Source organism: Budorcas taxicolor, chromosome 3, assembly GCF_023091745.1.
Source record: "Budorcas taxicolor isolate Tak-1 chromosome 3, Takin1.1, whole genome shotgun sequence".
Lineage (NCBI taxonomy): Eukaryota > Metazoa > Chordata > Mammalia > Artiodactyla > Bovidae > Budorcas > Budorcas taxicolor.
The window spans coordinates 67,215,109-67,240,639 of NC_068912.1; the positions used below are offsets into that span (position 1 = coordinate 67,215,109).

A 25,531-nucleotide genomic window follows, 5' to 3' on the forward strand; every position below is an offset into this window, starting at 1 on the left:
TTTTTGATAAGTATAGAAGCTTACTGTCAAAACCATTATAAAGATACAGTCTTGACAAAATTCTCAAAAATCTCCTGAGGAGGTAGTTTACAACCTTCTTAAAAAACATTAGGATAATGAATTTCTTTTGATATCTATCTCAAATTTATCAGATTCAAATTAAACCCCCTAATTTCCTTGAGTATAAACAATGACCATTTGCTCATCCATATACATTCAAGGAAGCTATATAAAATACTGAGTACTTGGCAGAGATGCGGTGACATTTGAGTGAATTCAGGCTCATAACTGAAGGTAATCTTTAGGTTGGTGAAATATTTTGTAAGTCTCAAAGAATTTCTCAGAATTCTCTCAAGGTCTGGGTAATCTATATTTATAGATTATTCGTGCCTCTTCACTTTTTTCCTTCTCCCTTGGTTGACTGCCCCATACAATGGCTTTGCTTATTTGCAGTTCAAATCTATCCATCTTGCTATGTGTTAGCTGATGTGGTTAAAAATATCTGTTAGTAGTTAAAACAGTCTAGGTCAACCCTGTAGCTCAGACAGTAAAGAATCTGCCTGCAATGCAGGAGACCCAGGTTCAATCCCCCAGTCAGGAAGATCCTCTGCAGAAGGGAATGCTAACCCACTCCAGTATTCTTGCCTGGAGAATTCCATGGACAGAGAGGATCCTGGCAGGCTACAATCTGTGAGGTCGCAAAGAGTTGGACACAACTGAGCGACTGACACTACTATGGTAATTAAAATGATACTTAATAAAAATAAAATTATATATCACACATAGAATTATCATTTTATAACGTCCCCACTTTTTCATACTAATAGACTTATTTTGCTTTCTTTGACATACCATGCCACTTTCTTTTATTTTTTAAAATTTATTTAATTAGAGGATTCTTTTTAATTTTTAATTCATTAATGTAATATTAATTTTATTTATCTATTTAGCTGTGCTGAGTCTTAGTTATAGCACACAGGATCTTCCTTTGTTTTGGCATGGAGGGTCTTTTAGTTGCAGCATGTGGGATTTTTAGTTGCAGCATGCAAACTCTTAGTTGAGGCACATGGAATCTAGTTCCTAGCTCAGGGATCAGTCTCTGGGTCCCCTGAATTGGGAGTTCAGAATCTTAGCCCCCAAGTTACTTCCTTTTAGATTAATTCACTGAATTTGGGTTTTCACCAATTGTCATTTTTGTTTTGTAAGAATAACCTGGTCTGTAGTTTTCATTGATGTGTTTTATCTTTTTTTTGAATAGGATTTATTTCTTCTAAAAGTTTCAGGTTCATAGCAAAACTGAGTGGAAGTAAAGTTCCCTCATATTTTCTGTCCCCTTCCCTGCTCCATGTATACCTGCTTCTCCACTACTGACATATCACAATGGTACACTGGCTATAATTGATGTAACTATATTAACACCCAAAGCCCATAATTTACATTAGGGTTCATTATTGGTATCGTACATTCTATGGGTTTGGACAAATGAATTATGACTTTTTTTTTTTTACAATGTAGTATCATATAGAACAGCATGAAAAGGCAAAAACAGTATGAAAAGGCAAAGAGATAGGACACTGAAAGATGAACTCCCCGGGTTGGTAGGGGCCAATATGCTATTGGAGATTAGCGGAGAAATAACTCCAGGAAGAATGAAGAGGCAGAGGCAAAGCAAAAACAACACCCTGTTGTGGATGTGACTGGTGATAGAAGCAAAGTCCAATGCTGCAAAGAGCAATATAGCACAGGAATCTGGAATGTTAGGTCCATGTATCAAGGCAAATTGGAAGTGGTCAAACAGGAGATGGCAAGTGTGAATGTCAACATTTTAGGAATCAGCGAACTAAAATGGACTGGAATGGGTGAATTTAACTCAGATGACCATTATATCTACTACTGCGGGCAAGAATCCCTTGGAAGAAATGGAGTAGCCATCATAGTCAACAAAAGAGTTTGAAATGCAGTTCTTGGATGCAATCTCAAAAATGACAGAATGATCTCTGTTCATTTCCGAGGCAAACCATTCAATATCACAGTAATCTAAATCTATGCCCCAACCAGTAATGCTGAAGATGCTGAAGTTGAATGGTTCTATGAAGACCTCCAAGATCTTCTAGAACTAACATCCAAAAAAGATGTCCTTTTCACTATAGGGAATTGGAATCCAAAAGTAGGAAGTCAAGAAATACCTGGAGTAACAGGAAAATTTGGACTTGGAGTACAGAATGAAGCAGGTCAAAGGCTAGCAGAGTTTTGCCAAGAGAAAGCACCCTCTTCCAACAACACAAGAGAAGACTCTACACGTGGACATCACCAGATGGTCAATACCAAAATCAGACTGATTATATTGTTTGCAGCCAAAGATGGAGAAACTCTGTACAGTCAGCAAAAACAAGACTGGGAGCTGACTGTGGCTCAAATCATGAACTCCGTATTGCCAAATTCAGATTGAAATTGAAGAAAGTAGGGAAAACCACTAGTGAAACTACTGTTTCACTGCCCTAAAATTCTCTGTACTCTGCCGATTCATCCCTCCCTCCCCCAGTTGCTGGCAATTACTAATCTCTTAAAAGTCTCTGTGGTTTTGCCTTTTTAGAATGTTGTATAGTTTGAAGTATATATTGATTGTATGCAGTGTTTAAAAATTTGCTTTTCATTTAGTAATATACATTTAAGATTCTTTCATGTCTTATCATGGCTTGATAGCTAATTTATGAATATTTTCAGCACTGAATGATACTCCACTGTGTGGATGTACCACAATTTATTTATCCATTCACCTACTGAAGGATATCTTGGTTGTTTCCAAGTTTCAGCAATTATGAATAAAGCCATCATAAACATTCACATACAGGATTTGTTATGGACATAAGCCTTCAGCTCATTTGGATAAATAAAATACTAGGGAGCACAGCTGCTGAGCTGTGTGGAAAATGCATTAAATTTTGTAAGAAACTGTCAAACTGCTTCCAAAATAATTGTTTTTGCATTCCCACCAGCAGTATGTGAGATTTCCTGTTGCTCCACAACCTTGCTAGCATTTGGCATTGTTAGTTTTGGGATTTTGGCCATGCAGATGGTGACTGCAGCCATGAAATTAAAAGACACTTACTCCTTGGAAGAAAAGTTATCATCAACCTAGATGACATTCAAAAGCAGAGACATTACTTTGCTGACTAAGGTCTGTCTAGTCAAGGCTATGGTTTTTCCAGTAGTCATGTATGGATGTGAGAGTTGGACTGTGAAGAAGGCAGAGCGCCGAAGAATTGATGCTTTTGAACTGTGGTGTTGGAGAAGACTCTTGAGGGTTCCTTGGACTGCAAGGAGATCCAACCAGTCCATTCTAAAGGAGATCAGTCCTGGGTGTTCTTTGGAAGGAATGATGTTAAAGCTGAAACTCCAGTACGTTGGCCACCTCATGCGAAGAGTTGACTCATTGGAAAAGACTTTGATGCTGTGAGGGATTGGGGGCAGGAGGAGAAGGGAACGCCAGAGGATGAGATGGCTGGATGGCATCACCAACTCGATGGACGTGAATCTGAGTGAACTCTGGGAGTTGGTGATGGACAGGGAGGCCTGGCGTGCTGTGATTCATGGGGTCGTAAAGAGTTGGACACGACTGAGTGACTGAACTGAACTGAACTGAATTGGTGTATATTGGTATCTCATTGTTGTTTTAATTTTCATTTTTCTGATAACCTATGATGTGGAGCATCTTCTCATATGCTAATTTTCCACCTGTGTATCTTTTCTAGTGAGGTGTCTGTTTAGGTCTTTTGCCCATTTTAAACTCTGGTATTCATTTTCTTATTTTCTTTCTATATTTTGGCTAACAGTCCTTAACACATGTATCGTTTTCAAATATTTTCTCCTATTTTATATTTTTAATATAAAACTTTCCCATGATTTCTTCAGTTACTCTTTTCCCCAGTTGATACTCTTTATTGTTTAAATTTCTTTGAAACCTCATTTATTTACATGTTTATCCAAAATACATTCGTTGATCACTTTTTACTTATTATGTCCTAGATCATGGGAATACAAGATGCAGAAGGCATGTTCCTTGGCATTGAAGAGTGCAATCAGCTCATCATTAGAGACAATAAAACAATTGCTGCAATAGAAATACATGTAGGGTGTTATGTCAGCAAAAGACAACTGTGATTCTTCTGGGAAAAAAAATAGGGTTAAATGAATGACAGCAATAAGAGCAATAATAGCTGAGATTTATTCAGGAAGTTCTTAACTTGTACCTGGCACTATAGCCAAGAGTTTTATATACATTGTCAAATTTAAAGCTGACAGTAACTCTGTGAGGCTTATATACTTTAATCTCATTAAATTAAGATTTCAGTTCAATGAAGGACAACATGGACCAAGTTGAAATACCAATGACAGGAGGGATAGAATATATCTGCAATGTCTAAAGCCAGTAAAGGATAAAGTATCTTTTCTTTGTGGGAGCGCCTGCAAACAAACAAGGAAAAGTTAGAAAACACAACTGTAAAATGGGTGAAGAATATGAACATGTGATTTACAAAACAGAAACTCTAAATGTTTAACAAGCATATGAACACATGCTCCAAAACATTAGTACTTAGAGAAATGCAAATGCATATTAAAACAATATGTTTTACCCCTATTAGAATGGGGGATAAAAGGAGAGAGAGAGAAATGGGGAAATGCCAAGTGGGGCATAGGAATGCTCTTGCATTGTTGGTAGTAGTCTAGATGGAGCACCAATTTTGGAGAGAAATCTGGTTTTGCTGTGTAAAATTAAGCATATGTCTTTCCCTAGTGGTTCTACTCCTCCTTGTTGCTCACAGAATCCTAGCTTTTACTGGAAGCAGTGTTACCAGCCACCAGGGACAACTAGTGACTGATCTTGCTTACTGTTCGGAGAAGGCGATGGCACCCCACTCCAGTACTCTTGCCTGGAAAATCCCACGGACGGAGGAGCCTGGTAGGCTGAGGTCCATGGGGTCGCGAAGAGTTGGAGACGACTGAGTGACTTCCCTTTCACTTTTCACTTTCATGCATTGGAGAAGGAAATGGCAACCCACTCCAGTGCTCTTGCCTGGAGAGTCCCAGGGATGGTGGAGACTGGTGGGCTGCTGTCTATGGGGTCGCACAGAGTCGGACACGACTGAAGTGACTTAGCAGTAGCAGTAGCAGTTGCTTACTGTTAGCCCTATGTCCCTTTGTCATGACCAAGCCTTGGATAATCACAAGTCAGAGGAAGTCTGCTAGGAGGCTATTAAAATAGTCTTTCTTGATATGCAAGGATATGATATTTGGAGCTTCAGAAGTTATCCTACTGTGAAAAACAAACCAGAATCCCAAAGTCAGTATGCTGAGATGGCAGAACAAGAAGATTCTTTGTCTTGGAAAAGCTCATTGTGTTTGCAAACCGACCTTGAAACCACCTTTCAGTGGACTGCTTGTCTTTCCAGGTAATTAAATATCCTTAAGGTTTCAATCACTTTCGGTGGGAGTTTCTGTTGCTTTAGGGCAAAATTATCCGTGCTGATGTAGTGCTCAGTTGTTTGTTGAGTGAATAAACACTGGTTGTCATAATTATCACAGAACAAACTGTTCTTAGTCTCTATTTCTATAATGAGAGGTTTAAAAAGTGACAAAAGATTGCCCATGCAGCCCAATATAAGAAAAAAACAAAGATATCTAAAAAAAAATGGGTGGAAGATCTAAATAGACATTATTCGAAATGTCTAATGACAGATGGCCAACACATACAAAGATGCTCAACATCACTAATTATTGGAGAGATGCAAATCAAAACTACAGTGAGGTATCACCTCACCCTGGTCAAAATGGCCACCATCAGAAAGTCAACAAATAATAAATGCTAGAGAGGGTATGGAGAAAAATACACTGTTGGCTAGAATGTAAATTGGTGCCGCCACCATGGAGAACAGTATTGAGATTCCTTAAAAAACTAAAAATAGAACTATCATATTACCCAGCAATACTTCTCTTGGGCAAATACCTGAAGAAAACTATAATGCAAAAACATATATGTACCTCAGCGCTTGGTGCCTCCCAGGTGGCTCAGTGGTACAGTATTCCTGCCAATGCAGGGGATGCAGGTTCGATCCCTGGGTCAGGAAAATCCCCTGGAGGAGGAAATGGCAACCTAGTCCAGTATTCTTGCCTGGATGATCCCAAGGACAAAGGAACCTGGTGGGCAATGGTCTATGGGGTTGCAAAGAGTCAGACATGACTGAGCATGTATGCACCCCAATCTTCATTGCAGCACTATTTACCATAGCCAGAACATGGAAGCAATGTAAGTCTCCATCAACAGATGAATGGATAAAGAAGATATGGCACATTTATCAGTAGAATATTACTCAGCCACAAAAAGGACAAAACAACGCTATTTACAGCGACATGGATGGACCTAGAGATAGTCATACCGAAAGAAGTAAGTCAGACTCAGAAAGACAAATGACATATTGCTTATATGCGGAGTCTTTAAAAAAATGAGGGTACAAATGAAGTTATTTACAAAAACAGAAGTAGAGTCAGAGATGGAGAAACCAAACTTATGGTTACCAGGGGATAAGGGGAGGAGGGATAAATTGGGGAGATTGGGATTGACAATATACACACTGCTGCTGCTAAGTCACTTCAGTCGTGTCTGACTCTGTGCGACCCCACAGACGGCAGCCCACCAGGCTCCCCTGGCCCTGGCATTCTCCAAGCAAGAACACTGGAGTGGGTTGCCATTTCCTTCTCCAATGCATGAAAGTGAAAAGTGAAAGTGAACTCGCTCAGTCATGCCCGACCCTCAGAGACTCCATGGACTGAAGCCCACCAGGCCCCTCTGTCCATGGGATTTTCCAGGCAAGAGTACTGGAGTGTGGTGCCATTGCCTTCTTCAATATACACACTACAATATATAAAATAGATGACTACTAAGGACTTACTGTGCTTCCCTGGTGGCTCAGACAGTAGAGAATTTGCCTGCAATGTGGGAGACCTGGGTTCGATCCCTGGGTTGGGAAGATCTCCTGAAGGAGGGCATGGCAACCCACTCCAGTATTCTTGCCTGGCGAATCCCCATGAACAGAGGAACCTGGTGGGCTACAGTCCATGGGGTCACAAAGAGTCAGACATGAGAGACTAAACACACACAGGGGCTTACTGTAGAGCACAGGAAACTACTCAGTGCTCTGTAATGGCCTATGTGGGAAAAGAATGTAAAAAAAGTAAAGGATATATGTATACATAAAACAGATTCACATTGCTGTCCACCTGAAACTAACACAACGTTGTAAATCAGCTATACTCTGATAAAACTTTTTCTAAAAAGTAGCATGAAATAAGCAATGCAGCTAGCATAATACTAGAATATGTTGGTGGTTATGAAAATAGATACACTAGATCCTGCATTTGTTTCCTAGGGCTGTCATTACAAATGACTACAAACTAGGTGGTTTAAAACAATAGAAAATTCCTCTCATGGTTCTGGAGTCTGTAAGTTGGAAACCAAAGTACTGGCAGAGCTGTGTTCCCTCTGAAGACTCTGGGAAAGCATGAATCCTTCCTTGCTTCTTCCTAGCTCTTGGTGGCTCCTCCCGATTCTTGGTTTTCCTTGGCTTTTAGTTGCCTTCTTCTATCATGGTACATAGCTTTCTTATCTATGTGTGTCTCTCTATGTGCTTTCCTCTTTATAAGAATAAAGGCATAAGTAATTGGACTCAGAGGTCTTCCCTAACCCAGTATGTTCTTACTTGATCACATCTGCAATGAACCTCTTTTCAAATAAATTCATATTCTCAGGTTCCAGGCATTCAAGAATTTTGGGAGGACAGTATTTAATTCACCATAGATCCAAAATACTTAAATTTCATCTACAACAGGGACATCTGAATTTTAAATCAACCATTTTATTATAACACGAAATCTTTATTTACAGCCTCTCCTATTTGCGATTTAGCGGATATAAATCTCTGTTACAAATAACATAAATGCTTATTACATAACTATTCTAAGCCAATTCTACAGTATGCTACTTTTTCCTTGAATATAGGCACATTTATGCTGATTCTTACTAAAGCATAGTCAGTCAGTCAGATCAGTTGTTCAGGCATGTCCAACTCTTTTTGACCCCATGGACTGTGGCATTCCAGGTTTCCCTGTCCATCACCAGCTCCTAGAGCTTACTCAAACTCACATCCATTGAGTTGGTGATGCCATCCAACCATCTCATCCTCTGTCATCCCCTTCTCCTCCTACCTTCAGCCTTTCCCAGCATCAGGGTCTTTTCCAATGAGTCAATTTTTCGCATCAGGTGGTCAAAGTATTGGAGTTTCATCTTCAGCATCAGTCCTTCCGATGAATATTCAGGACTGATTTCCTTGAGGATTGACTGGTTTGATCTCCTTGTAGTCCAAGGGACTAAGAGTCTTCTCTAGCACCACAGTTCAAAAGTATCAATTCTTCGGTGCTCAGCTTTCTTTATGGTCCAACTCTCACATTCATATATGACTACTAGAAAAACCAAAGCTTTGACTAGATTAACCTTTGTTGGCAAAGTAATGTCTCTGCTTTTTAATATGCTGTCTAGATTTGTCATAGCTTTTCTTCCAAGGAGCAAGCATCTTTTAATTTCATGGCTGCAGTCACCATCTGCAGTGATTTTGGAGCTCAAGAAAATAGAATCTGTTATGGTTTTCATTGTTTCCCCATCTATTTGCCATGAAGTGATGGGAATACCAGACCACCTGACCTGCCTCTTGAGAAACCTGTATGCAGCTCAGGAAGCAACAGTTAGAACTGGACAGGGAACAACAGACTGGTTCCAAATAGGAAAAGGAGTACGTCAAGGCTGTATATTGTCACCCTGCTTATTTAACTTATATGCAGAGTACATCATGAGAAATGCTGGACTGGAAGAAACACAAGCTGGAATCAAGATTGCCGGGAGAAATATCAATAACCTCAGATATGCAGATGACACCACCCTGATGGCAGAAAGTGAAGACGAACTAAAAAGCCTGTTGATGAAAGTGAAAGAGGAGAGTGAAAAAGTTGGCTTAAAGCTCAACATTCAGAAAACGAAGATCATGGCATCCAGTCCCATCTTCTCGTGGGAAATAGATGGGGAAACAGTGGAAACAGTGTCAGACTTTATTTTGGGGGGGCTCCAAAATCACTGCAGATGGTGATATAGCCATGAAATTAAAAGACGCTTAGTCCTTGGAAGAAAAGTTATGACCAACCTGGATAGTATATTCAAAAGCAGAGACATTACTTGCCAACTAAGGTCTGTCTAGTCAAGGCTATGGTTTTTCCAGTAGTCATGTATGGATGTGAGAGTTGGACTGTGAAGAAGGCTGAGCACCGAAGAACTGATGCGTTTGAACTGTGGTGTTGGAGAAGACTCTTGAGAGTCCCTTGGACTGCAAGGAGATCCAACCAGTCCATTCTGAAGGAGATCAGATTTCTTTGGAAGGAATGATGCTAAAGCTGAAACTCCAGTACTTTGGCCACCTCATGTGAAGAGTTGACTCATTGGAAAAGACTTTGATGCTGGGAGGGATTGGGGGCAGGAGAAGAAGGGGACGACAGAGGATGAGATGGCTGGATGGCATCACTGACTCGATGGACGAGAGTCTGAGTGAATTCCGGGATTTGGTGATGGACAGGGAGGCCTGGCGTACTGCAATTCATGGGGTCGCAGAGTCGGACACGACTGAGCAACTGAACTGAACTGAACTGAACTGAACTGATGGGACCAGATGCCATGATCTTCATTTTTTGAATGTTGAGTTTTAAGCCAACTTTTTCACTCTTCTCTTTCACTTTTATCAAGAGGCTCTTTAGTTCTTCTCTTTCTGCCATCAGGTTGGTGTCATCTGTGTATCTGAAGTTCTGATTCCAGCTTGTGCTTCATCCAGCCTGGCGTTTTTCATGGTGTACTCTGCCTAGTTAAATAAGCAGGGTGACAATATACAGCCTTCAGGTACTTCTTTCCCAGTTTGGGACCAGTTTGTTGTTCCATGTATGGTTCTAACTATTGCTTCTTGACTGATTTCTGCCCATCAACAGAAAATTGGATTAAAGATTTACTGAGCATGGCCCTGTCCATGAGAACAAGACCTAGTTTCCGCAGCAGTCAGTCTCTCCCATCAGGAAGCTTCCATTAGCCTCTTAACCCTTATCCAGTCAGAGGGCAGACAGAATGAAAACCACAATCACAGAAATCTAATCAAACTGATCACATGGACCACAGCCTTGTCTAACTCAATGAAACCATGAGCCATGCCGTGTAGGGCCACCCAAGATGGATGGGTCATGCTGGAGAGTTCTGACAAAATGTGGTCCACTGGAGAAGGAAATAGCAAATCACTTCAGTATTTTTACTTTGAGAACCCCGTGAACTATTAAAGCACATTACTGCTCAAAATTTACAGACACTTAAGTGTACTAGAAGCAAGGACGCAAACAAATAAAAGGATCACTAAAATTAAATTGGTAAGATTTTAGTTATTTAGTAATTTTGATGTCATGGTAGTTATTAATGAAGCCATACTTACTATAGAGATGTTATTCTCTCTTCTCCACATCTGAAGGTAATCTCAAATTATAGTTTGGAAAATTACTACTCATCTGGAAATGGTAACAGTTATAAACGTCTAATGTTGAGAAATTTGGAATTTTAATTTTTTAATATCCAGTTGTTTTATTTATGAAATTACTTCAAGAGAAATTCCCTTAGTTTTACACTTTGTGTTGATTTCAAAATAATTTTTGCTCTTTGTTCTTTCACTTATGTTTCTTAATTTTGATTTGATAAAAATAGAATTGTGATGGGCAAAGAAGCTGGATCTTATTTCCCTATTTCCCTTAAGGTCAGTGGTAAGTGCATTTCACAGCTCTTCGTGATGGACTGACTACCAAAAGGTCATAAATTTAATAGTTTCCTAATGCAAGCTCTGGATAAAGAAGCTCTTTTACCATTATTTTATTTTACTTTCTTGTCCAGTGGATTCCATTTATTAACTTCAATATTTAAATTGACTGAAATGTTTGAGAGAAAGAGAGAAAACTGTTTGATCATTAAACTAATTTTGGCTAAATCAAGCAGTATGAATAAACCATTTCTAGCACTGAGCAGCCGCTGCTTCCAGATATAAAGAGGGGGAGGAGTATTAGTTATTCCTTTAAAAAAAAGGGCTCATTTTTTTATGATAGTAAAAGTGATATGTGCTATTTACAGAAAATTAAGAAAATCTTGTTTCCCATCTCTGCCTGGCAATTTTTCCATTTATCCTTTAATTCTAAGCTGACATGCCTCAAGAAAGCACCCCCTGACTATGTAAGACTGCCCTAGGACATGATGATGTCACTTACTTCTTCTTTGTTGAACTTACTACTATATAATTATTAGTTATTTGTATAATTGTTAAATATCTGCCTTCCTTACTATGTCTAAGTTCCACGAGGGCAGGGGTCGTGTCAAGTTTATTTCTATCTGCAGTCTCAGCTCCTAGCACATTCTCCAGCACAGAGTAGATGCTCAATGAATAACTGCTGAGTGAATGAACAGATAAATGAATATTGAACACCCACAATCTCAATACCCAGGACTAAAAATTGCTAATATTTTAGTAGGCTTTCTTCTTATTTTCATCTATTTTTAATATGGTTGAGAGATTATGCTATATACATTTTTTTCACTCTTTTAATGATCATTTATTTTAATTAAAGAGCTATGTAAATCCATAATAAAAAATTTCAAGTAATACTGAAGAATGGAGAGTAAAAGCCCTCTATGATCCCAATCTTCATTCTCAGATTTCCAGAGTAGAATAACCACTGTTCACAGTTTTAAGTACCTGTAGTAGTTTCCTAATGTTGCTCTAACAAACTACCATGAACTCAGTGGCTTAAAATAATCAAGTTTATCCTCTATGATCCCAATCTTCATTCTCAGATTTCCAGAGTAGAATAACCACTGTTCACAGTTTTAGGTACCTGTAGTAGTTTCCTAATGTTGCTCTGACAAACTACCATGAACTCAGTGGCTTAAAATAATCAAGTTTATCCTCTATGATCCCAATCTTCATTCTCAGATTTCCAGAGTAGAATAACCACTGTTCACAGTTTTAAGTACCTGTAGTAGTTTCCTAATGTTGCTCTGACAAACTACCATGAACTCAGTGGCTTAAAATAATCAAGTTTATCCTCTATGATCCCAATCTTCATTCTCAGATTTCCAGAGTAGAATAACCACTGTTCACAGTTTTAAGTACCTGTAGTAGTTTCCTAATGTTGCTCTAACAAACTACCATGAACTCAGTGGCTTAAAATAATTAAGTTTATCATCTTCTATTTCTGGAGGTCATATGTTCAGAATGAGTTGATAGAGCTGAGTTTCTTTTGCAGGTACCAGGGGAGAATCCATTTCCTTGCCTTTGCCAGCTTCTTGTGAAGTTGCTCACATTATTTGGCTGGTGGCCCTTCATCACCCTGTATAAAGCCTCTGTCTTCACATCTCCGTCTCTTCTCTGATCCTCTTGCCCTCTTCTTATAAGGACCCCTGTAATTGTAAAGGGCCAATCCAAATAATTCAATATAATCTCCCCAATTCAATATTCTTTAAGAAGTTATTTATTTGTCCATATCAGGTGAGAGTTGCAGAATGTGGGATCCTCAGTCTTCACTGCAGCACGTGAGATCTTTAGTTGCAGCATGTGAATTCTTGTTGCTGCATGTGGGATCAAGTTCCTTTACCAGGGATGGAGCCCAGACCCCCTGCATTGGGAGATCAGTCTTAGTTCACTGGACCACCAGGGAAGTCCCTCAAGATTCTTGACCACATTTACAAGTCCCTTTTGTCACATGAGGTAAACACATTCACAGGCCCTAGGGAGTCATTATTTTGCCTACTGCAGTACACTTCTAGCAATTTCTATAAAACACACAACTTCACCCTGCCCTCTATGCCACTCCAGTAACTCCCAAAGAGAAACTTTCAGAATATCTCACACTTCACTAAACATGGTATAATTAAAATATTTATTAAAATGTCCTTGAGACTCCATAGACTCTCATAAGATACTTAATGAATAAAGGAAATAAGCAAAAATCATATGAATGAAATCAGTTGATCTTGCAGAAAATTCTTAACTCGCGGATGACTAAATTTTATCAATTAGCTCTGTACCAACAGAACCAGGGGCTTCCTGAATGACAAGGGAGGTCTCTATTACTATTAAGATATGAAGTTTTACATCACGAAAGTATTCAACATGACTTTCTGTTTAGGTCATAATGGCCTTTTAATGACAATACAGGATTTCAAAAAATGAGACTTTGAAGGGCAGGTGCTCTACTACTGCATTGAAACAATGAAATTCTGTATTATTTCTGAAGCTTGTGAGAAGGTCATGAGTTGGAAACTGACTACAGCATAACAAACTATTATTAAATGGCTCACTGGAAGTAGGAAAGAAGAGTGTTTGAGGCCAAACTGAAATGGAATTTAAGGTGGTGAAAGAAAAATAGTACTAGGAAATGATATAACTATACTGGAAAGAAATGATTTTGCTTTACTTTAATTGATTTTTTTCTATTGTATTTTATAATGTATCTAATATTCTTTTATCAAATATTGTTTTGCCCAAAGAACTATTATGACTGCTGGATACAGAATGTTTCCAGCAAATACTTGTGGTGCCGATTATCGCAGCAAACAGACTTGCCTGTAGCAATTAAACTATATAGTATAAAACACATTGAAAAATCTCTCAGGGACCATATTCTGATCCTGATTAAATTTAGTCTTTCCACTCATTTTATTTTGTAACAAAATTTACTTAGTAGGCACAGAAGTATTTATTATAATAAGTTAATGCAAGTCTGTCTTCCAAATTGCTCTGGGTAAACATTTAAACCAGAGCTCACTTGTATTATTATATGAGTCCTAAACCTAGTCCACTTCCTATGAGTCTTATTTTAAAAAAAAGACTATGCATTTAGATTATGCATATTTGAAAGTCAAATATCTAAAAGTCCTCTTTGATACTGTCCCCTCTCCTGCTTCATAAATGTAAATCTGTCATCATGTCATCATGTTTTGTTGCTTGTAATCTTAAAATTCTTATTGGTTCTCTCTGTTTTTCATCATCTTTACTTTTACCACTCTGGTCTAAGCTACCATGGCCTGGACTGTAACAGTGGCTTCCTCAGTCCTCTAACTGCAGCCATACTCCTTTTTGGAGACGGCATGATCTTTACCATTCTGAAGCTTTCTATGAATCTGACCCCCAAAGATTTGAAGGGAGCTGGTACCTGCTTAGCAATGCAGTTTCATTTTACAGCACTCTCTCTTCTGTTCTTGAACCGCATGCACAATGTTATAAGTGATTAAAGAGCTCCCATCACTTCATGGGAAATAGATGGGGAAACAGTGGAAACAGTGTCAGACTTTATTTTTTTGGTCTCCAAAATCACTGCAGATGGTGATTGCAGCCATGAAATTAAAAGACGCTTACTCCTTGGAAAAAAAGTTATGACCAACCTAGATAGCCTATTCAAAAGCAGAGATATTACTTTGCTGACAAAGGTCCGTCTAGTCAAGGCTATGGTTTTTCTAGTGGTCATGTATGGATGTGAGAGTTGGACTGTAAAGAAAGCTGAGCACCGAAGCATTGATGCTTTTGAACTGTGGTGTTGGAGAAGACTCTTGAGAGTCCCTTGGACTGCAAGGAGATCCAACCAGTCCATCTTAAAGGAGATCAGTCCTGGGTGTTCATTGTAAGGACTGATGCTAAAGCTGAAGCTCCAATACTTTGGCCACCTCATGCGAAGAGTTGACTCATTGGAAAAGACTTTGATGCTGGGAGGGATTGGGGGCAGGAGGAGAAGGGGATGACAGAGGATGAGATGGTTGGATGGCATCACCAACTCGACAGACATGAGTTTGGATAAACTCCGGGAGTTGGTGATGGACAGGGAGGCCTGGCGTGCTGTGATTCATGGAGTCGCAAAGAGTCGGACATGACTGAGAGACTGAACTGAACTGAAGGGAGGGACAAGAGGGAGGGGTACATGTATACTTATAGTTAATTCACATTGTTGTACAGCAGAAAGCAACACAACATCGTAAAGCAGTTATCCTCTGATTAAAAGAAAATAAGACACGCTCCCCTCTTCCATAGGTTCTATGCAAGAGGTATTTCGTCTGCCTTGAAAACTTTTCCCTTCCTTTAATCTTTGCCTCAAGAACTCATTAATTTCAGTTCAGCTAATTTTCTCAGGGAAACTTAACCTGATTTTTCTTACAAGGTTGTGTCTCCTACTAGGAACTCTCTTGTTAAGACTTTTACATTTGTAAAAGTAGAAGCTTAAACGCCTCTACTATGAATGTCTGCCTCCCTTGGACTGTAAGTTCCATAAGGATAGAGACTTGCTCAGGTTTTGCTCTCTCTTCTATTACCTGTGACTAGGACAATGCCTGGTACGTAACTGGTGTTATAAATATCAACTGAATGAATGAATAACACAATAGTGTTCTTGGTGCAGAAAAGAGAAGAGAGAAAAAGAGAATTAAAAAGAAGATATGGTAGGGGTGTAATTAAGAGAAGAGAATAAGAATAAACTATGGTTCAACACAAGATTCAGTTGAGTCAGTTTGAGTTATCACTCGATTGAAGAAAAACAGCATGGATAAATGAAACATTAATTTAAAAAAATACATGCATTCTAATGTTCACAGCAGCACTATTTATAGTAGCCAAGACATGAAAGCAACCCAAGTGTCCCATCAACACACAAATGAATGAATAAGACGTGATACATGTATGTATACACACATACACATACACAAAAAGGAATACTATTCAGCCATAAAAAGAATGAAAGTCTGACATTTGGAGAAATGTGAATGGACCTAGAAAACATTATTTTACCAAAATATGTGAGATACAGACAGACAAATATATATGACATTACATGTGGAATCTAAAAAGTAATACAAACAAATGTATATAGCAAAGTGAGAAACACGCAGATACAGAAACCAAATTAGTGATTACCAGAGGGGAAAGGTAAGCAGGGAGGGGCAAATTAGGAGTAAGGGATTAAGAGATACAAATTGTTATGTATAAGATACCTAAGCAACAAGGATATATTGTATAGCGCAGGGGATTATACTCATTATATTGTAATAACTTTTAATAGAGTTAATCTATAAAAATACTGAACCACTATTCTGTGCACCTGAAACTAATATAATACTGTGAAGCAATTCTACTTCAATTTTTAAAAAGGCTATTATAAAACCCAGTATGGATAGACTTCACGGTTTATTTACTGTGAGGCTCAGGCATAAAAACTTTTATTAGAGAAGTCATGATTATGTATCAGTTCAGTTCAGTTGAGTCACTCAGGTGTGTCCGACTCTTTGCGACCCCATGAATCGCAGCATGCCAGGCCTCCCTGTCCATCATCAACTCCCGGAGTTCACTCAAACTCACGTCCATCGAGTTGGTGATGCCATCCAGCCATGTCATCCTCTGTTGTCCCCTTCTCCTCCTGCCCCCAATCCTTCCCAGCATTGGAAAAGACTCTGATTATGTATAGATGTGTATAATTTTGATATGATATTCAAAGGCTTGTTTTCTCATTTAGTTGCTAAGTTAATTATTCACTTAATGAATAGCTGAACTGAACTGTAGTCTCAATGCAGACTCTGGTTAATAATTCTTTTTAATTGAGGACAATGACATATATATTGTATTGGTTTTAGGTATACAATATAATGCTTTGATATATGCATATATTGCAAAGTGATTGCCACAGTAAGTCTGGTTAACATCCATCACCACATGCTTACAATTTTTTTCTTGTGATGAGAACTTTAAGCATCTGTTCTCTTAACAACTTTCAAATATACAATATAGGCTTCCCTGGTGGCTCAGAGGTTAAAGCGTCTGCCTCCAATGCGGGAAACCCGGGTTCGATCCCTAGGTCGGGAAGATCCCCTGGAGAAGGAAATGGCAACCCACTCCAGTATTCTTGCCTGGAGAATCCCATGGACAGAGGAGCTTGGTAGGCTACAGTCCACAGGGTCACAAAGAGTCAGACACGACTGAGTGACTTCACTTTCACTTTCACTGTTAATTATAGCAATCATTCCCAGGAGTTATTTATTTGAGTGGAAGTTTACACATTTTAATTGCCTTCACTTCTTTTCACCACCCCCTGCTCTCTGCCTCTGGCCCCACCAATCTATTTTCTGTATCAGCTTCCCTGTCCTTCACTATCTCCTGGAGTTTGCTCAGACTCATGTCCATTGAGTCGATGATGCCATCTTACCATCTCATCCTCTGTCGCCCCCTTATCCTCCTGCTCTCAATCTTTCCCAGCATCAGGGCCTTTTCCAGTGAGTCGGCTCTTTGCATAAAGTGGTGAAAGTATTGGAGCTTCAGATTCAACATCAGTCCTTCCAATGAATCTTCAGGATTGATTTCCTTTAGGATTGGCTGGCTTGATCTCCTTGGTGTCCAAGGGACTCCCAGGAGTCTTCTCCAGCACCACTATTTGAAAGCATCAATTTTTCAGCATTTAGCTTTCTTAATGGTCCAATTCACATATGTACATGACTACTGGAAAAACCATAGCTTTGACTATATGGACCTTTGTTGGCAAAGTGATGTCTCTGCTTTTTAATAAGGTTTCTAGGTTTGTCATAGCTTTTCTATCTACGAGTATGGCTAACGATTCTAATCAAATTTTAAACTATGCTATTTCACATATTAACAGATTGAAAAATTGTTATTTCCCACTTCGAGTGGTGTTTAAAACTGCTCGTGTGTTCTACATTAAAGTGTGAAATTGCCCACTCCATACTTGAAAATTAGTTGTTCAGTGAAAAAAGAGAAATAGAAATCTATTTCTTTCACATAACAATGAGTATTTATTCAAATCTAAGAGCTAATGGCAGACTTAATGGAAAAGTGCTAAAGCCATTCTTTTAAAATTAAAATGAAGCAAGAAAATCTTCGAGTCTTCTGCTATCAATATTATTAATTATATTAAAATAATAACATAAACCATGAAAATGAAATACAAGCAATAATATTGGAAAGGAAGAGACAAAAGATAATTTTCAGATAACATTATTGTAAAACTAGGAAAGCCAAAGCAACTTGTCAAAAACGTTTTAAATAATTTTGAGTATTAAGATAATTAAATAATTCTTATTAAAATAATGAAAAAGCAGCTGGACACAAAATATGACCTGCATATCAACAATAACTGATCAGAATACATACTATTATAGATATTACTTATAATCATTTATCTATGTGTTTCCTACATTAAAAAGCAGAGACATTACTTTGTCAACAAAGTTCCGTCTAGTCAAGGCTATGGTTTTTTCAGTGGTCATGTACGGATGTAAGAGTTGGATTATAAAGAAGGCTGAGTGCAGAAGAATCGATGCTTTTGAATTGTGGTGTTGGAGAAGACTCTTGAGTCCCTTGGACTGCAAGGAGATCCAACCAGTCCATCCTAAAGGAAATCAGTCCTGGGTGTTCATTGGAAGGACTGATGTTAAAGCTGAAACTCCAGTATTTTGGCCACCTGATATGAAGAGCTGACTCATTTGAAAAGACCCTGATGTTGGGAAAGACTGAAGGTAGGAGGAGAAGGGGACGACAGAAGATGAGATTGTTAGATGGCATCACTGACTCAATGGACATGAGTTTGGGTAAACTCTGGGAGTTGGTGATGGACAGGGAGGCCTGGTGTGCTGCAGTTCATGGGGTTGCAGAGTTGGACATGACTGAGTGACTGAACTGAACTTCCTACATAATGTAAAAGAAATCTATTAAGAATAACAACAAATGTTAAAAATGCTTACAAAGTAGCTTTAGTGACCTTTGACTTAAAGTTTTACTGAGAAATTTAAAATAGGAACCACAAATAAATGAAACTATGATATTCTTGAATGAGAGACTATGATAAAGATGTCAGTTTCTCTCAAACTTAAGAGATTTTCATAACCCCATTGAAAAAACCCAAATAGTAATTTTTATAAATATTATCATAAAATTCAGTTGGAAAATTACCAGGAGAATTAATTAAAGAATTTTGTGAAAAATGAAGCATACTGAAACTGTTAGCCCTAATGGCCAAATATCAAAACATGTTAAAGCAACAATAATTAAAATAACATACCTCTGGCCCCAAACTAGACAATTATTTTAATTGAAAAGAGTCCAGAAATATTCTATTTCTTATAAGAATTTAATAGAAGAGATAACAGGAGTCAATAAGAAAGGTTAGCATTATGTAGAAAATTATATTGGATAATTAAATACTAATTTTGATAAAAGTACTGGTAGATCATTATTGCAATGGGTCCCACGGAATCACGTCTCCATTTCTACATCCTTGTGTATCTAGATATGGACATACCACAAAGTTTTGGGTGGTTTGTTATGCAGCAATTGACATCTTATAAAATCTTATAGAATATACTAAAATATATTCCAGATAGTTGAAGAGTTAAATATAAAATTAAAAGGAAATAAAACTTTTGATTTGAGACCTAAATGAACTTGAAGCATTCAGGTACAAGACATGCTGGACATGTGCTTACTTTCTTATCTTCATCTGGGAAAGACCGAAATCTGATTTAAGCCTGACATTAAAGATCATACAAAGTGCAAAAGCAAAAGAAACAAAATAGAAAGAGAGACCAATACTGGGAAAAGCAACAGCATAAACTATGGCAAGGGTCAATATCACTTCTTTATAAATATATCAATCAAATGCACACGTAAAATAAAGCTATGAACATAAATTTTACATCAGAGGACATACAGATATTTTATTAAAAAAAAACAACATAAGGTCCTGATGGTAATTAAAGAACTAGAACCACCTTAGGTAACATTTTACACCAAGGAATTGAGAGGGAAAAGAATGGTATACTTTGGTGTTCAGTTGCATATTTTGATGGCATTGTAAATTAGTATACTTTGGAAAGCAACATCATTCATAGCCACTAAAGCTTTTGTGTCTTTTGACTCAAGATACTCATTCTAGGAAAATTATCCAAAGAAAATAATTCAGAAATGCAAAAAAAAACTGTCCAAAGATAACTCTTTATAATATGATTTTAATACTAAAATTTAGAGACTGTGTATTGCCCAAAAGACAGGCAATTACTTTGGCTTAGGCCTCAGTAAGGGACAGAACTCCATGTCACATTAAATGTTAAAATTACTAAGATTATGAAGCAGCATAAATACTTTTATGTCATGCTAGATGCAAAGCAGAATTTAAAACTAAATGAATATAATAAACATAATGGAATGAATACACACGATTTATTAAATCCTCAGACTCTGATATGTTTTAGCTCTATAATTACAAAATAAACAAAAATGTAACTAATTTCTCCATGTTCATACGTTTAACAGGTAATAGACCCCAAGTATAAGAGTTGGAGCGCTCACCCATGTTTTCATTTGCAATTGATCCAATTAGCTACCTTTTTGTATCCCAAAGCTTACTCTTCTACATCACATCATGTTTCATATAGTCAAAGAATGGGCAACACTAACCAAAAAAGGAAATAATAGCTTCTTAAGGTTTACAGGCTCACAGTTTTTCTCCATTGCTTTTCAAAAAAGTTTTAAAACGTCCATTTTATAATACAAAACCTGAAAATTTAGTTCAAGGCTCAGACTCAGTCCCAGCTACCCGGGAAACTAAGGACTGCGGGAAGCGCAGGCTTTCGTGGGAGGGCGAGGGAGCCGCTCTCTAGGAGGCGGGGCAGGTGTCGCAAAGAAAAGGAAAAAAAAACTACGCAAATCCCGCCCCGCGCTGCTTTACGGCACTCGCCCCGCCCCTCCAGGTGCGCTGAAGCCGGCAAACATGGTCGACACCTGTTTTCTCAGCCAGGGTTTGACTACTCTGGCAGGGTTGTTGCTCTTGCCTTTCGGCAGCTTGGCCGCTAGTCAGATCGAGGTAGGAGTCAGGCCCTCTGAACGACAGGGCCCTGCGGGGGACAGCTGTGTCGTGGCCGTAAGCGTCCAGCACATGTCCGATACACAGCTACGGAGGGAAGCCTCCTGGAAGCTGACGGTGCTGTGGGGAGGGTGTCGCAGGGAACAGGAGAGGACAGTGACTGTCTGTTTCAGCCTTTTAAAATGGCGAATGAAAAGAATCAAGTCCTGGGCGGCGGGAGAGGGCGTGATCCTTTGCTCGGAAGAGCGTGCAGTCCCTAGTAGGTGAAAGGTCAGCTCTAGAGTGCCGCGCCTACGTCCCCGCTACCAAACTACAACGCTCTAGTAGGAATCAGATGGGTACAGTGTTTTATTTTTGACTCACACTAAGTTCTGGCCAGATATAAAGCCTTTATTCTCCCCTGTACTCTGATAATACCTTCGTCCAGTTCTGCAGCCTACATCTCTAGCATCATTTTTCAGAATAGCAGACGTTTGAAAATTTGTGTCCGAAGTTTTATATTCGGACCTACCCCACCTCCTACGGGGTTTCTCCTATGCTGGGAACCTAGGATTAAAAAAAAAAAAAAAGAACTCCTCTATTTCACATTTTAATCATCACTAAATTCTGTGTTCTCAATATTTAAAATTGCTTTCACTTCTTAAGTTCCACTGACTTGATGCAGGCCCTCGTCTTTTCTTGCCTAGATTATTTCAGTAACCTTATCTTGTTTTCTTCAGGCTTCCAAATTCCTTCTCTTTAGTCTTCATCAAAGTAAGTTTGATCAGATTATTCTTTAGATTGGATACTTTTAGTGTTTTTGGACGGAGAAAGTGTAAACATCATGATCTAGTCTCTGCGTACGTCCCAGTCTTCATATAGAAGCCCATTCTCCCCACCATCTCAGACGTTAGTCAGTCAGCCAGTTCAGTCGCTCAGTCGTGTCCCAACTCTGCGACCCCGTGAATTGCAGCACGCCAGGCCTCCCTGTCCATCACCAACTCCCGGAGTTCACTCAGATCACTCAGACTCACGTCCATCGAGTCAGTGATGCCATCCAGCCATCTCATTCTCTGTCGTCCCCTTCTCCTCCTGCCCCCAATCCCTCCCAGCATCCGGGTCTTTTTCCAATGAGTCAACTCTTCTCGTGAGATGGCCAAGTATTGGAGTTTCAGCTTTAGCATCAGTCCTTCCAATGAACACCCAGGACTGATCTCAGACGTTGAGCTTAGACTAATGCTGAAAGCTTTTTAAATACGCAACTCTACCATTTTAAAAGGAAAGCATGCACGCTTTCTTTATATTCATGAATTATTGCTAATTTATATATTCACTATTTATGAAGCATGTTGTTTAGATAATATAAATATGTATAGAAATTCTATTTTTCTTATATATTTTAGCAGATTATTCTGTATACTTTGTTTTGGATATTATTACTCTTTTTTGTAGTTACATAGTCGTGCTTTTTAACATTCTGTTGTGTTATTCTTCCTGTTTCTTTGTTTGCTCATTTACTAAAATGCAGTAAAAGCTAACCCCTGTAGAACCTTTCCCTTTTCTTTATTTTGCATTTACTGTTGTACTGTGTGCACTTGGCTAGTATAGCACTCGTCTATCATATTATAACCCATGTATACTTTGTACTCACTATTATTCCGTCATCTTTCATTTATAGGGCAATAGCTGCCTACTTGGTCTGCCTCAGGTCATTCTTTCTTCAATCCAGTCTGTTCTCCAAGCCTCAGCCAGAGTAACTTTTAAATACACAAATCCGACCATGTCACCTATATATACTTTAATGTTGTTTTAAGGATAAAGAACTAAATCTTGGTTATGACCCATAGGCTCCTGCCTGCACGCTGGTTCTATCTCCCCTCTCTCTCTTTAAAACTTCTAGTTATGCTAATTTTCCTTTAGTTTCTAGAACCTTTAAGGTCCCTTCTGGCGTTTGGGTAATGTTCTCTGTCTGGAATTATTTTCCCTCTCTATCTGTTGAATCATAACCCAAATTTCCCTGGAGAAACCTCCCCTGACATCCCTGCTGGGCTCCCCCCAGGTCAGGTCCCCCTATTATACTCTTTTATGATACTGTATATCTTACCTTTAGAGAATTTGAGGTTTATCCTTATCTGTTTGATGTAACCTCTTTGGAGGCAAGTACTAGCATTGTTTCGCCCATTGTTGTGTTCTGAGCATTGAGAACAGTAGCTGGCACGTGGTACCCAATGAATGTGATGAATGAATGAATGTTATATTGTAGTGTAATGTGTTTGCATGCTTGTCTTTATTGACCTCAGGGATTCTTGAGAGAAAGCAGCATGCTTTTTAAGTGATTTTTGAATCACTGTACATTACATAGTACCTGGCACATAATAGGTGCTCCACTAACCATATGTGGTTGAATAACTTTGTAGTGTCTATATTATCTTAACAATCACAGAAGAGTTTTGACATCTCAGTTTTTTTCACTGAAGTCTTAACAATGTGAGAGTTTTGGAGCTAGAAGTGACATTAGAGATTATTGGGTCAGTTCTCATTTCTACATGAGGAAAATGAAGTCCAGAGAGCTAAATGACAGTCTAGTCTCACAACCAGATAAGGGATAGGATCTGGGCTGAAACCAGATCTTCAGATTCCTAGCTTACTAATGCACGTTGCTTTCTTTAGCATCTATTCAACTGTTGAGAAGTTTATAAAGAGATATATATTGGGTTGGGTTGGCCAAAAAGTTCATTCTGGATTGTCCATAAGACATAACAGGTATATATATATAACACAAACACATGCACTCGAGTGATTTTTTAATTTCATTCTTCTGGAAATTTTCTTCCTAGCTGAAAATTAAAAGAGCTAATGTATGTTTTGCAGTTATTATATTCCAATCACCATTCCTACATTCTGTGTGTCAGATAATGCTACCATTTTATAGATGGGAAAGCAGAAGCATAGGAAGTTAGTTAAGCAGCTTTCCTAAGTTTATACAGCTAGTAAGTAGTAGGGTCCAGATTTGAATCCATGCAGTCTGATTGTTCTCATAATTAATGCTGTTTAGGAGCAGATATGAGATCATTATGGTTTATATTCACTGTTATTTTAATATATAATAAAAATCATATTCATTAGGTGTCTGGATGGTATTGGATGTTGAGATTTTTAATGTTCCATGATGGCAAATGTAATTAAGATTTACTCTAACAGATAGTAAAATGGTACATGGAAGTATGGTAGCGAATGTATTCAATCAGACATTTTGGTAAGTTCAAAGAAAATAATAGGAAGCATTCAATATTCATTCCTATTCAGCAGGAAGGATATTGTTATGTGTAGAATGAAGACATGAAATAAGTCATTCACAATTTAAAGACTGAATGGAAAACTGGAAGCATATGAGGAAGAGCTGACTATTTGACATAAAATGTTTAAAAACAGCCCCTCTCACAATAACCCCCCAAATAAAATTATTTTGGCTTTCATAAAGTCAAATACTAGAAATTTATAAACTTGTGTTGTGATGACTTATTGAAAATAAAAATTACATGTATCTTAACTGCCCTTCATCAGTCTTTATTCTGGGAAATTTGATTTTCTTCTAATCTTTTTGCTATTATTTGATTACTAGGATCAAGCAGAACAGTTCTTTAGAAGTGGCCATACAAACAACTGGGCAGTTTTGGTATGTATTCTATAAAGGTTTACCTGTTTATTTACCTTGTTTACATTAGATACGTGTCTGAGAAATTTTGTGTGAATCAAATTCTTAAGAATAAAATTTATTTTTTGTAACAGAAATTATATTTATGTGGCTATATTTTAAATTGACCACATCAACTAATAATATTCTTTGCTTCCAGTATATCTGTCAAGTGGTGATGTGTAAATAAATAGAAAGATAAGCTAGAGATCCTGTTGTTAAGGGAAGTATTTTATGAAGTTTAGTGGTATTTTAATGACAGAAACTAGTAACTTACATTGAATATTTCTTATCTATAATGTTAGTTTATAGAAACTCTCTACTTTGGCTGTTTTCTTAAAAAATTTTTTTTTTGTTTGCAAAAATAAATGATCATTGTAGAAAATTCAAGTTATACAGAAATGTTTAGAAGGAGACAGATTAATTTTATGTTATTGTGATTAAATAGAATAGTAACATGTCTCATGACTCATTTCCTTGTTCGGGTTCATGACTCATTTTCTTGTTCTTCAGGAACAAATAGCTTTTATATGCTACCACCTCACAAGAGATTTTATAAAGGAATTGAACAAAAGCTGCTCATGATAAGAGGAGAGGTTTTAGTGATCACTTAAATTGGACAAAACTGTGAGGTAGCAGGCCATGATCCACCTGTTTGAGAAGATAACTTGTTTTGTAGAAAACTAAAGTGTTAGTCGCTTAGTTGTGTCTGACTCTTTGTGACCCCATGGTCTGTAGTGTGCCAGGCTCCTCTGTCCATGGGATTTTCCAGGCAAAAATACTGGAGTGGGTTGTCATTTCCTTCTCCAGGGGATCTTCCCTACCTGGGAATTGAACCTGGGT

At 38.1% G+C, this 25,531-nt stretch overlaps 1 protein-coding gene across 1 annotated transcript in view; it reads left to right on the plus strand.

The window, feature by feature from the left end:
• The first annotated feature begins 20,892 nt into the window (after positions 1-20,892).
• PIGK (phosphatidylinositol glycan anchor biosynthesis class K) overlaps positions 20,893-25,531 on the plus strand; it is a 145,887-nt gene continuing 141,248 nt past the window's right edge. Inside the window, exons 1-2 of the mRNA XM_052637363.1 lie at positions 20,893-21,015; positions 24,617-24,670. Of these exons, the coding sequence (XP_052493323.1) occupies positions 20,923-21,015; positions 24,617-24,670 (147 nt within the window). The 5' untranslated portion in view covers positions 20,893-20,922. The remainder of the gene's footprint in view (positions 21,016-24,616; positions 24,671-25,531) is intronic.